This window comes from Prunus avium, chromosome 8 (assembly GCF_965620075.1).
Source record: "Prunus avium chromosome 8, drPruAviu1.hap1.1, whole genome shotgun sequence".
Lineage (NCBI taxonomy): Eukaryota > Viridiplantae > Streptophyta > Magnoliopsida > Rosales > Rosaceae > Prunus > Prunus avium.
Window position 1 is genome coordinate 36,225,318 of NC_142291.1, and position 13,400 is coordinate 36,238,717.

Sequence of the window (13,400 nt, forward strand, 5' to 3'; positions counted from 1 at the left end):
AATTAGCCAAAAGTTAAGCTTGGGAATATTTGGAAATGACAGTGGCATTTGGCCTAACCCTACCTATCGTGGCCTAACATTGACAGTGCAATAAGTGCGTTGATCCGAGTGGTCAAGATTAAAAATGTTCAGTCCATGGACGTGATTATAATATCACTAAACAATCACCTTTAGATCTGGTTTGGAATCTAAGGCATGCATCTAAGATCCACCTCAAGCTCATTGATCCTGGCATATGTTTTTATAATCCACTCATGACAGATTAATCAATGGTAACAAATTTCACTAATTAGTAATTCCCCTTAATTGTATTCATTTTATGGCATGTTTACTAATTTGTAATTGGATTAGGGGGAATTGAATTGAGGAGGAAATTGATTGAGGATAATTAGATTCCGAATTCCTATTGAAGTTGTTTACTAAATCATATGGATTGAACGGAGTTAGATTCCATATTCCTATTGAAGTTGTTAGTTGTTTACTAAACCATATGGAATTGGGGTAGGAGAGGTTCTAAGTACTCAAATGTCCTCATTATTAGGTTAAAGTAGATGATAAATTTGAAATTTTGAATATTGTGTGAGGATATAATGGGTAAAAAAAATGAATTCATAATGGGTTTATTCTCCAAGAATTAGAATACCACCTCCCACTTAGAAATTGAATTCCTCCAAAATCAGGAATTCAATTCCTAATTTTGTGTGGGCCCCACTTACTTTTCAATTCCTTGATGTGAAGTAAACGCAGGAATCCTCCATATGCAGAATTCAATTCCTAATGAGAATTCCATTAGTCTCTAAACTTTTAACAAATATAGTTACGTATGCGAGTCATATATTTTAGCGAATAACAATCGACATCAACTAATTATTGTTATTCGAAAAATATACGACTCGCATATAAATCAATTTTGAATTTTTTAAAATTAAAAATCAAAATCAAATTTTTTTAAAAAGTTAGAGCTGTTCAATTAGAAGTTGGCTAGACTGGGCTAACCCACCCAACCCCACTATAATAACAATTTGTTAAGTTTAATTTGTAGCCCATGGATCTTAACCCACCTTAATGTAATGCCTCCAAGGCCCAGCCCCTAAGTCCTCATGAGATAGATAATACCTTTCTTATTGATGATTAATGTCACAGTTTTTAATTAGTTAAAACTCAAAGAAAAAAAACCAAGGTGGTTGGTGTGAGTGGTTCGGCACTCTCATTACTTTTGCCTAGACCTAAAAACTAATGACAACATTTTATATTTCAGTGATTGATTGATTGACAAAAAATACAAAGAAAAGAGAACTAGATAAACGAGTGAAATCCAATCAGACAAGTAAAATTTGTGAATGAGACGATAAACTAACATGTTGAGTTTAGTTTAAACATAATCCCGCACGACATGAAAATGAAATGACCAAACATGTTAAAATATAAGACATTACGTTGGTCAACTTTGGCTTCATTTGTAACAAAAAAGAAAAAGGAAATTCAGGGAAAATAGATTATATCCATATTGAAACTATTTTTTTTCTCTTCATGATTTATGGAATTGGAGTATTTCTTGAAGAGGGGGGCTTAATAGGGGTCCCTCCAATTTTGTCATTGTAGGACGTTTTAGAACTCGCGTGCGTATATATTATCAGAGAACGGAGGACGGGAACGTAGGACAACTGGACAGAGAAAAGCAGGCCCAGAAGAAAAGCAACTGTTCACATAAACCACTTTTGGCTCCCAAAGACAGATTTCTTCTCTACGTCAGCATCATAAATATTCCCTTCCTTCGTTATCTGCAACTCTTTATATTTGTTTTCCGATGGAGAAGAACAATAAGCCATAAAGTAAAAGCCATTTGTTCTTCCCATAAGAAATGGCATCTTCTTCGTCCTCGTATGTTCCTGCACTTGCTGCAATAACATGTTTGGTTGTGATGGTGTTGGGTTGCTGTTGGCCCGTTGAGGCCCGAATCCCCACCACTTTGGACGGTCCGTTCGAGCCTGCCACCGTTCCGTTCGATCAAAGTTTGCGTGGCAACGCCGTCGATTTGCCCGAGTTCGATCACCGAGTCCGCCGCCGAGTTAAAGGCTTCGAGCCTGAGCAGATTTCTGTTTCGCTTTCAGCCAATTACGACTCTGTTTGGATCTCCTGGGTTACAGGTTTTGATTTTGTTTTGTTTTATTTATTATTTATTTTGTGCTTGGGTTTACAGCTGTAAGCTTTAAGCTTGATCGTAAATGGAATTTCTTGGCTTTGCAATTGAAAAGTTTTGATTTTTGATTTTTGGCCAATTGGGTTGTTCATGAATTTTTGTTGCAGGGGAATCGCAAATTGGCTACAACATAAAGCCATTGGACCCCAAAAGTGTGGCAAGTGTTGTTCGTTATGGGAAGCTGAGATATCCACCAACACATGAAGCAACAGGATATTCTCTTGTTTACAATCAGCTCTACCCTTTTGAAGGCCTCCAAAATTACACTTCTGGGATCATCCACCATGTTCGTCTTACAGGTTTCATTTCGATTTTCTTCTTTTGCTTTTAAGTTTTAATGCACAGTTACAAAGTTGGGTTCTTTCAACTTTGGCTGAATGAACTTTTAACTGCCTCAAACGTAAGTTGTGATGAAAAATGATTGTACTGCTGATATATCAAACATCTATGACCATGTTGTTTTATGACCTCATCAAGTTGTGCTTCTTCTAGTAAGTTGGTGATTTACTTTCTGATTCTGTGTAGGGTTGAAACCGAATACATTGTATTTTTATCGATGTGGAGATCCTTCTATACCGGCCATGAGCGAAATCTACCATTTCAGGACCATGCCAGTTTCTGGTCCGCGGAGCTACCCAGAGAGAATAGCAGTTGTGGGGGACCTTGGCCTGACTTACAACACAACTACCACAATTAGTCACTTGACTAGTAACGATCCTGATCTTGTTCTATTGATTGGTGATGTTACTTATGCAAACCTATACCTCACAAATGGAACTGGTTCTGACTGCTATTCTTGCTCATTTCCACACTCTCCGATACAGGAGACCTATCAGCCTCGATGGGATTACTGGGGCAGGTAAAATATAAGTTTCTTTGTCTCCACCACATGCAATGACTTCCGTAAAGTATGACTGATGGAACTTGTTTTCTTATGTTGCCAACTTGCCATTGCTGGGTAATTTGTGTAGGTTTATGGAGAATTTAATTTCTAAAGTTCCAATAATGGTGATAGAAGGGAACCATGAAATAGAAGAACAGGCTGAAAATAAGACATTTGTGGCTTATAGTTCTCGGTTTGCATTCCCATCTGAAGAAAGTGGATCTTCATCCACATTCTACTACTCCTTTAATGCAGGGGGGATTCATTTTATTATGCTTGGAGCCTACATTGACTTTACAAGATCGGGTAATAAAAGTCTGCATAACTTTTTAGCTCATGCTTTGCCTAAATATCCCCATTTTTGCATTTTCTTTTTTCTTTCCTCCCCCACCCAAACAGTGATTACTTAACATGTTTTTTTCCCCTTACAGGGAAACAATACAAGTGGCTGGAGCAAGATTTGGCTAATGTGGACAGATCCACTACTCCATGGCTGGTAGCTACTTGGCATCCACCCTGGTATAGTACTTATGAGGCCCATTACAGAGAGGCAGAATGTATGAGGTTGGAAATGGAAGAGTTGCTCTACTCTTATGGAGTTGATATAGTGTTCAATGGACATGTAAGTAATGATAAACGATGATTAGGATAGTCTCTGATATCAGGTAATATGTTTCTTTCTAATAGTCAGACACCATATGAAGAAGTGGAAAGGGGCCCTTTGATTGGGGTTTTCTTGTATGCCAGATAGTGATAGAAACAACTGCATTTTAATTTTTTTACTTTCGAGGAAACAAAGTATAACGTGAAGTCAATTGATACTAGATTCCAGTGCAGCTAAAACATGCAAGAACTTATTTTACATGCTGTCAGAAGCAAATAATTGCTGATGCCTTACATGACGAAGTGGAACTCTGCCATTTCTTTTTGGTACCTTGAGCTAATGATATTATCTTGAACCTAGTTTCACCACAGCAGCATTTGTTTCCCATCCCCTGCATGTTTTCATTAAGATTTTCATTGCTTTCTAAGACTAATGAATTCATGTTCCCCAGTTTAACCAAATATCTGTGTGTTTCAAAGTGCACTGAATGTAGTTCTGTGTTTTGAATACAATAATAGGTTCATGCCTATGAGAGGTCAAATCGTGTATATAATTACAACTTAGATCCCTGTGGCCCTGTATATCTCACTGTTGGTGATGGGGGTAATCGGGAGAAGATGGCAGTTAAATATGCTGATGAACCTGGTAATTGCCCAGAGCCATCAACTACTCCTGATGAATACATAGGTGGCATTTGTGCAAAAAACTTTACCTCCGGCCCCGCCGCAGGTAAATTTTGTTGGGATCGGCAACCGGATTACAGTGCCTTCAGAGAAAGCAGCTTTGGTCATGGGATCCTTGAGGTACTCTTTTTTCTCTGTCTCTCAGTTTGAGAATTGTCCAAGTACGTTCAATTTTGCTATAAATGCTTTGCTTTAATTTCTATGACCCTGCATATACTACAACTTGAAAAATTATTGATGGAAATATGAGTATGTGCTTGAAACTTTGAAAGTCTATGTGCATATAAATACCATTCTCAGTAACCAATGACCATACAAGATTTCTTCACTCAGTAATAGGTAATCTTAGTGACTAGAATATCCTTGATCCTGTCCGTGACTAGAATATCCTTGACCCTATCAGTGACTAGAATAATATCCTTGATGGGTTTTGTGTTACAAACATACAGCTCAGTTTCACCATCTGAATTATAATCTAACCATGGATTTCAACCTGCATAACTTGCAGGTGAAGAATGAGACCTGGGCTCTATGGACATGGTACCGGAACCAGGACGCCAACAGCAAAGTGGGTGATCAAATTTATATAGTGAGGCAACCTGATAAATGCCATGTCCGCCAGGTGTTAAAGAGTTGGGTTGTTGACATTTAGTTTGTACTGCTGCCCTGCTGGGAAATTGACTCTGGTTTTCTTATGTCTTTAAACCAATTGACCATATCTAGTTAGGAATAGGAAAGGACTTTCTGAGATAGGTGCAAAAAGAGTGGGATGGCATTTCCTGTATGCATTTGTATGTAAAGGAAAAGCAGAAGAAGATGAACTCAACCGTTGTTTTATGTAAAATCATAAATCTCATTTTATACATCTCAATTGTATTCTGATAAACTTAAAAACAAATATGTGAGATTGATACATATGGTTCTGGTAAAAATTTATGCTAGTAATGATTCAATTCAACCATCATCTGTGCTCTGACCAAAATTAATGTAATTGACTATTGGTTAAATTAAACCCCACAATTCCTTTCTCGAGTACAAACGATAGTCTAAACTATATGAGAGGAAGGTTTCTCACACACACACAACCAAGATGTCATGGGAGTTCGAACTTGAGACTTACAGTCTGCAAGTGAAGGCCAAGTCAATCTGCAAGTGAAGGCCAAGTCAATGACCTTTTCCAATGGGTAGACCCGTTGGCAAACCCCGCAATTCTTTACCTCCTTGCTCTGTTGCAAATGATAGAATATGCTGCTTAGAAAATAAGATCACAAAACCAGCAAAATCTTCACTTTCCGTAATATTTGTTTTGGATAGCTTGATAAATGTGGTAACTTGGGATATGTTATCATGGTTAGGTTAATCCAAATTCCAATTTCTAGCAATTAAGCACCAAATGAGCTCCACCCAAATCCAAGGTTATCATAAATTATGTACAGAAAAGAGCCCAGAAAGAAGGCATTCATTCATTCACTGGAAGTCTGAAACTATTGATACATCAAGTAAAAACTTTAAACCAAATATACAAAAACCAAAAATAAATAAAATTGTTTCTAATAACTCCAATTAAGAAACAAAGCGGTGGAGTGAAACAGAGAGAAGTTCAAAGTTGTACACTAATTAAAAATGACTTCTTTCAGCAACAATCAAATTTGCTCGCGGTAAATTTTTTGTTTCTTCTTCAGAAAATGTCGAGAATTTCCAAGATGAAATTGTTGCAGAGGGGGCAATTGCCCCTCTGCACCCAGAGCTCTCTGGAGCACATCCTGCAAAACGTGTGACCGCAGGGGATAAATGCCGCACCTTTATGCCTCACCATGCACACGCAGCAATTATACTCTACGTTCCCTACTTCCTCCTGTTCCTCCTCCTCTTCTTCTTCCTCCTCGAACTCTTCTTCATCCTCGTCATCCATGGTGTAACTCGACTCCAGCCCCATCTGCCTGTCCGTCTCCTCCAACAGGTCCATCAACGACATCCTCACCGGCTCCGCCTCCGTTGTCGTAGCCGCTGCACCCCCGTCCGCCGACGGCACGTCGTTTTGCGCCGCCCCATGCGTCGCTTCCGCCTCTTCGGCCGACGCCGCTGCGGCTGCGGCCTCAGCGGCCACTTGCGCCGCAACCGCTTCTCTTGCCGACAGCGACCTCTCCTCCTCCAGCGCTGCCGACAACCGTCGCCGGGGCGAGTCGGTCGCTATCTCGTCGGCCGTGAACCGCACGGAACTCCGACGAGAGAACATCGGCGCCCGTTCGTTCTGACCCGGACTATCCGAGTCGGGCTCGTCGGAAGGGATCGACGCGTTCGGGCCGAACCGGGTCGAGTTCCGGCGCGACATCTGCCGCATTCCCGCGGAATTGCTCTCGTCTCCTTGCTGAACCATGTCGAGATTTGTCTCGGGCGTAACGAATGTCACTGAGCTGCGACGCGATCTCAGGTGAAGGTGAAGATGTTGGTGATTGGAACCGTGAACAGTGTTATTCCGGATAGGGAGATCCGAAGTGGGGACACGGACGGAGGAGGCCCAAGCAGAGCCGGCGCGTTTTAGGCGGAGGCGGTCTTTAAACGACTTCCAGGCTTTCTTATCCTTCTTGCCAATCAGGGCCCGGTAGGACTTGGGCTCCTCGTCTCGGATTATATCGAGCAAAGTCCGACCGGAGATGGTTGGGGGAAGGGCAGGAGCTGTAGGTGGCTGTTTGGCTGCAGGGGCCAGCAACACGTCGTCCAGGCTTAAACCAGCTAAGTCTCTCCCGTTCCCACTTGCTGACATCTGATCGAGAAGCGTTAGCCTCCGGCGACCTTCCATGACAGCAAAAACAAATACAGACAAAAGAAAATGATGAATTTCTATTGGAGGATTGTGAGGATTTCAAGGATCCGAACCATCCTTTTGTTTTGCTTGGTTTATGTGATTTTAGATTTCTTGGAAATGTGAAACTGCTACTAAAATGGATCTATCATTCTTTATGACTCTAATTCTTTTATGTTGACATATACCCCTTTTCTGAGGGCATTTAAGCAACAACAAAAATACATTAAAATTTTGTGAATAAGTTATTGTTGGTCTATGTAATTTAATTTTTGGAAATTTTATTCTTGTAGTTTGATTGTATCGCAATTCAATGATACATCTAAATTTTCATTCAAAATTCTTCGGACAAATCTTTAAATTGTAATGGATATCAAACTACAAGGATCAAATCACCATAATTAAAACCTCATAGACAAAATGTAACTTTTGCGTTTTCCTTTTTTCGATGATGAAGAAAATTTACCGAGTATAGTGTATTAAGATAAATCTTGAATACTGTAAATAATCAATCAATTACATAAGATGGTTGTGGGATTGATGCAAGATGTAAGTGTATGTCGACTCATACTTATATTCAAATGTAAAACGTTTGAGTTTACAATTACATTGAGTTCTGATAATTTGAGGGAGGAACTAAAAATGGCATGGGATACCTTACGTCCCGTGACCGTTGGTACCGTCAGAAACGATGACCCCGCCAGCTTTCAATTATTTTATTTTTATCTCTCCTCTGTTAAAAAAAAAAGGAAGAAAAGTTGATTACCTCAGCTCGAGAGAGAGAAAGAAACATTCGAACATGCAAGTGAATATGATGAGGGAAAGCAGCAAAGGATAAAAGAACAGTAATTACATTAAAAAACAAAAATTAAGAAAAGAAGAAAAGATAAGATAAGAGAGAGAGAGAGAACATGGCACGCACCAAAAGGCAAAAGCTAGTAGATGGATCGGAAAATTGGCAATGGTGGTGGGTCTGTCTGTTTGTTTGTTTCTTTTAAGCCCAGTTAGTTGTATGGTTGGTGGTCGATGGATCTCTGTGTGTGTTCTTTTTGTTTGGTTTTTGTATTTTCCGATTTTAGCTCTCAAATTGTAGGGGAAAAAGAAGAGGAAGGTTGTTTTTTTTGGCTGTTTTGGCAGCGGAACGAGTCTTATGGGAAGCAATAAGGTCCCCTTGCTTCCCCCTTATTTGCGGGAACATATTGTTATATACTTCAATTGCATGCTCACCGTATATTGTACACTTACCCGAACGTCTCACGTGAAGAGAGATATAAAGAGCAGATGTATATATATATATATATATATATGATGTGAATTATAATTTGATGGTAAAAAAGAAAGAACAAAGTGACGTCTTTCGGAAGATTGAAGATATTTTTATGGATTAAGGTTTTCTTTTGCTTTTTATGATTGGTTAAAGTTGATGAAATGGCATTTGGATGTCTAATGTAAAATTTGCATAAACACCAACTTTTTTTCATTTGGGTTGGAACAAAAACAGACAAAGGGGAAAAAAGAGAACAGAAAAGTCAAAAGAGAGACTAGGACTTGAGCGCTGCATGTGTTGGAACATTAACTAAGGAGTAAGGACAACATAGACTAGCCTTTCACTTTTTGTTCATATGTGATAAGTGGTGAAGGTGGGATGCTTTGTTAAAGTATAATATAAATTGCATACACCCTAAATTAACATTTTTTATTCATTATTAGCCTCTTGTTACACGCTCACGCATGTATCAATTGGTTTTCTTTTTTATTTTTTTTTATTTTGAGAATTAAGAAAAGATAACATGGCTAGTTATGTTTCATAAAAATAAGACCTATTATATGATTTTTTTTTTTTATTTTATTTTTTTTAATATAAAAAAATGTGAATTTACCATATTATCCTCATTTAACTAATAATTTCAATTCTTAATGTTTGAATTAACCAAAGGTATTTTCTAGTATTTTGAATGTTTCACTATTCTCTGCCTTTTGCCCAAGAGATTTTTTCTCGTGACAATGACGTGGATTTATAAATTGGGTGATGATTTTGGCATTTCAAAATTACCTTTAAATTACCTTATACATTTCTCATATTATGTTCGTCTTGCAAAAGAGCGTAAAAAGTGAAACTTGGACCGTCGATGATCTTCTCTTTTTTTAAAACAAAAAATAATTAATGCTACTAATCTAATACGGTTGTTTGGAAGTTTTAGGTGGGAATTTGTTTCGAAGGTGAGAGTGGGTTGAGGTTGTAATATTGTTATGAATTAAGAGATAACGACTACCAAGTTACAAACAAAACAGAATTATTAGTTCCACCCGCCCATCACCTCATGAACACAAATAATGTCTAAACAGAATTAAAAGAAGACTTGCAGCCATCTTAATCTATAGGATGCAAATATACATTTTTAATATAGGTAGGTTGATATTTAATTTCTCTTTATCTGCAATTGATGACTTCACATGGGTGAGCAGTGACCACTACTGCTTTAAATACTCAGTCACTATATAAAAGAATGAAAATTAAAGACATGGCCTACCAACATCATTTTCCTTCTTGAAAGGAGGACTAATAAAAGAAAAAAGAGAGAGAGAAAGATGATAGTGTTGATGAGAGAGGGAGAAGTAGCCGGAGTGGGAAGAAAGGGAACCACCGAAGTCGGGAGAAGAAAGCCGCCGGTAGGGCGGCAAGATGGAAGGGGTGATGGTGGGAGAAGCTAACATTGTAACATCTCACATCGACTAACGAAGAGGGGGTGATGTGCCTTATATGTACATGCCCACCTCCATCTAGAACGAGGCCTTTTGGGAGCTCACTGGCTTCAGATTTCATGGGAACTCTGAAGTTAAGTGAGTTTGGGCTAGAGCAATCCCAGGATGGGTGACCCACTAGGAAGTTGCTCGTGAGTTCCCAGAAACAAAACCGTAAGAGCAGGGGGGCCCAAAGCGGACAAAATCGTGCTACGGCAGAGCGATCCGGGATGTGACAAACATATATTTTATAGTTCATGTTATTAAAGCACATTTTATATTTTAAATAAAAGTAAATGGGCGAAGAAAGAATCGAACACGCAATCTCAAGTGCAAGAGTGCATGTTATTGGATTGAAGTAAGAGGAAATTGAACATACAACTTCACATACAAAGACGAATGCTCACAACCACTTCAACTATAAGCCCTTACACTCGTAAAAATATTTTAAATCATAAATGTACCAATCTTACTTTTGGGTTCATGTAGGATTTCTCAAATGAAATAAAAAGTAAGTTCAAATTGAAAGTTGATCTGGCCTGCCTTGTAGGTCATCATGTGAGGCCCATAAAAATGCAGCCCAAATAAAAATTGCCAAGAAAAAGAAAAGAAGAAAAGAAATGCCAGATAAGCACTCTACTAAAAAATTTAATTTATTGTGGAAATTAGAAAAACCGCGGCTTCTCGAGACTTCCATAGATTGTTTGGTTCGCAACAGCTCGTCCTTTTAAGTCATCAGCTCTCCTCGTACGCGACGTCAAACCAAGGCTTCTTCAGTCTCTCGCTGTCTTCGAGCTCAGCGCATAGATCAGGTTTTTTCAAAATTTCCATTTCTTTGATCTTTCTCGTCTCGAAATCTCTGGTTTTGATTCAACGAAATCGCTTATTGATCGTTGCTTGCTTTGACTGTGTGAAGTTGCAGGGGTTTATTGTGTTTGTGATCTTGTTTGGCTGTTTCAGCTTCACTCGCACAATTCAATAATGTCCCATATCCTTGCAATTCGGATCTGTTTTTTCCCTGTATTAATTTTTCTCAGTCTTAACTATTTTGCCTTGTTAGGTTGCCGAGAAACGCGATGAAAATCACCAAAGATCAGATCTTTTGCTCTGGATCTCTGATTTTTGTTGTTAAAGTATTGAAATTGATGTTTTGAAGCGCGTTTTCTCGGCAACCAAACGAGTTATTGTGTAAATTAGATCAATGTTTGAGAGGGGAAGAAGAGAGTGGTTTTATTTGTGATGCTTGTATGTTTGTTTGGCTTAACTGAAGCGAACGCGGAAGCCAGAGAGAGCGAGACCGTGAAAGGGCTCAGGCCAGGTCTGGCGGGAAATCCAAGCAGCCCAAAAACGATGGATTAACCCCCGAACAACGCCGCCAAAGGTATGAATTCTCTCAATCTCAAGCCTTTCATTTTCAATTCCCTTGTTTGTGATTCAACTCTGAATTGGGGTGTTTTTCAATTTTTTGCTAAATTTCTGTTTAGGGACGCCAAAGCGGTGCAAGAAAAGGCGGCAAAGAAGGCTGCTCAGGCGGGAGGGGTCAGCGGCGGTAAAAATTGACTTGGGTTGAAGATTAGGGTTTAGATGAAATGGGAGTGTGTAATGTAATTGTGTGGTTAGCAATCTAATTGAATATTGAGTCCGTTTGAGTCTTTGAGAATATTGAGATGAACAATCTAATTGAAAGTGTTTGTCTTGGTTGGCATATTGGCATTGTGCTGTGTATTGTTCGATTCTGAAAGCTTTCAACTTTATGCCTGGTAATCTAGCAATTGACTGTTTATGTGATATGCAATTTACTGGTAATCTTTCTAGCATCAATCAAGAATCTCAATCTCGCTTTCTTACTCAGTCACAACCACACAAATTCATGGTCCCCATATCTAAATTAGATATCACACCACTTGTCTGCCCGCATCTCCCACCAAACCAATGTAGATTGCTGTGCAGATAAACCCTTGAGGATTTCTCCTCATGTCATGTCATCTTGGTAAGTGCACTCTTGGAAATGCAATACTTGAGTCGTGCACTCTTGGAAATGCAATACATGAGTCGGGAGTATGAACTTCCCATGTTGGGGGGAATTTCTTACCCTTGGCAATTTTTTTCCCCCAGTTGGAAAAACATTTAATACACTTTTTTAAAACTAAATTATCCATATTCGAAATTTTTAAATGCCAGTTTTCGTTAGTAGTTTTAAATAAAAAAATAAAGGGTATTTTTAGATTCCTAATACTTCACAACCAAATGTAAGAGCAACTCCACCTATTTGTCATGGTAAAGGCCCCCGGGGGGGAGACTAGGGCAAATACTATTCACATGAATAGTGGCTGTCCTTGCAAAAAGCAATGTGTGTTTCCACCCGTTGTCATGGTAACTACTATTCACATGAGATATGAGGAGAAGAATTTGTATAGAGTTTTGGTGCAGGGAAGTGAAAAATATGACTAAGTATTTATTTTAAATTTTTTAAATTTTTTTTGGTTGCTGATGTCATTGTCATCATCGCTGACGTCAGCAAACCCAGGCTATTGCAAGGGTTGGTTTTGCCTGAGGGCCAGCCTAGGCTTGTGGAGCCCACACCCAGCCTGGGCCAAAAAGGCCCACTGGAACCTCCTTTTCTTCTTGGGCCCCCCTCTTGCCCTAGCATTGGCGCACCTTTGGAAGTGCTCTAAGAATGAGAGAAAGGGACATTTCTTGGACCTTATTTCTCAGCAATCTTCTAAATATGAAAATGAACATCTTCCATTCCATCTCATGTGATTAAACATGGGAATTTCATTCACAAGAAACTCATTACGCACATCAAATGGGGCTTTAGGGTCTTAAGGAAAGTATTAACACAAATAACACTAAAGCTATGGTGTAATTTGGGCATGTCTACATTTTGAAAGTATTATACATTGACATGAGACGCACAATTAATATACCATACATCTAACTTGCTGAAGGAAACAGAGAAATGTGAATTTTAGCCAAAATAAATAAAAATAATTAATGACACATTAATAATTGGTGAGGAGATATGACAATTTATATGAGTGTAATTCTCATGATTCTATTAAATTAATCAATAGACGTGTAATTAAGCTGAGAAGCATGAAAAGCTTACCAAAGGCAATTAAGTAATCAACTTCCTATCCTATAAAAAGCTTACCAAAGGCAATTAAGCTGAGAAGCATGAAAAGTTGCAGCTTATCAGATAACTATATTGTTGATGCTAAAAAATGGTTCAGCACTTTTTAGCCCAATTTAGAGATGAGGTATGATGGATGATGGGTGAATGTGAGGACCATCACCAAGTGTGTGAAGATTTGGGCAAACGATAAATATACAGAAGACAAGATATACGTGGTTCACCCTTAATAAATGGACTACGTCCACGGAGAAGTATATTCTCATTATTATGTGTATTTACATTTGTACAAGGGGCTGGGCCCAAATATAAAGGTGAGAAGTGAGAAGTGAGAAGTGAGAAGCCCATG

The 13,400-nt window shown here is 38.8% G+C and overlaps 3 protein-coding genes across 4 annotated transcripts; 2 read left to right on the top strand and 1 right to left on the bottom strand.

The window, feature by feature from the left end:
- Positions 1 to 1,580: 1,580 nt before the first annotated feature.
- PAP15 (purple acid phosphatase 15) lies at positions 1,581 to 5,235 on the top strand. The gene is made up of 7 exons (XM_021974898.2): positions 1,581 to 2,147; positions 2,308 to 2,499; positions 2,726 to 3,059; positions 3,172 to 3,389; positions 3,515 to 3,705; positions 4,206 to 4,490; positions 4,879 to 5,235. The coding sequence occupies exons 1-7, from the start codon at positions 1,862 to 1,864 to the stop codon at positions 5,020 to 5,022; spliced, it is 1,650 nt and encodes a 549-aa protein (XP_021830590.1). The 5' UTR covers positions 1,581 to 1,861; the 3' UTR covers positions 5,023 to 5,235.
- Positions 5,236 to 5,796: 561 nt separating this feature from the next.
- On the bottom strand, positions 5,797 to 7,340 carry LOC110770713 (RING/U-box superfamily protein). Its single transcript, XM_021974918.2, has one exon. The coding sequence runs from the start codon at positions 7,168 to 7,170 to the stop codon at positions 6,049 to 6,051; it is 1,122 nt and encodes a 373-aa protein (XP_021830610.2). The 5' UTR covers positions 7,171 to 7,340; the 3' UTR covers positions 5,797 to 6,048.
- Positions 7,341 to 10,579: 3,239 nt separating this feature from the next.
- LOC110770682 (uncharacterized) lies at positions 10,580 to 11,620 on the top strand. Of its 2 annotated transcripts, none has more exons than XM_088245156.1 (4): positions 10,580 to 10,727; positions 10,832 to 10,902; positions 11,190 to 11,296; positions 11,400 to 11,620. In XM_088245156.1, the coding sequence occupies exons 2-4, from the start codon at positions 10,897 to 10,899 to the stop codon at positions 11,473 to 11,475; spliced, it is 189 nt and encodes a 62-aa protein (XP_088101282.1). In that variant the 5' UTR covers positions 10,580 to 10,727; positions 10,832 to 10,896; the 3' UTR covers positions 11,476 to 11,620. The 2 variants fall into 2 exon arrangements, with proteins under 2 accessions (XP_088101282.1, XP_088101281.1); XM_088245155.1 differs by having other exon boundaries at positions 10,581 to 10,727; positions 10,838 to 10,902.
- Positions 11,621 to 13,400: the final 1,780 nt, after the last annotated feature.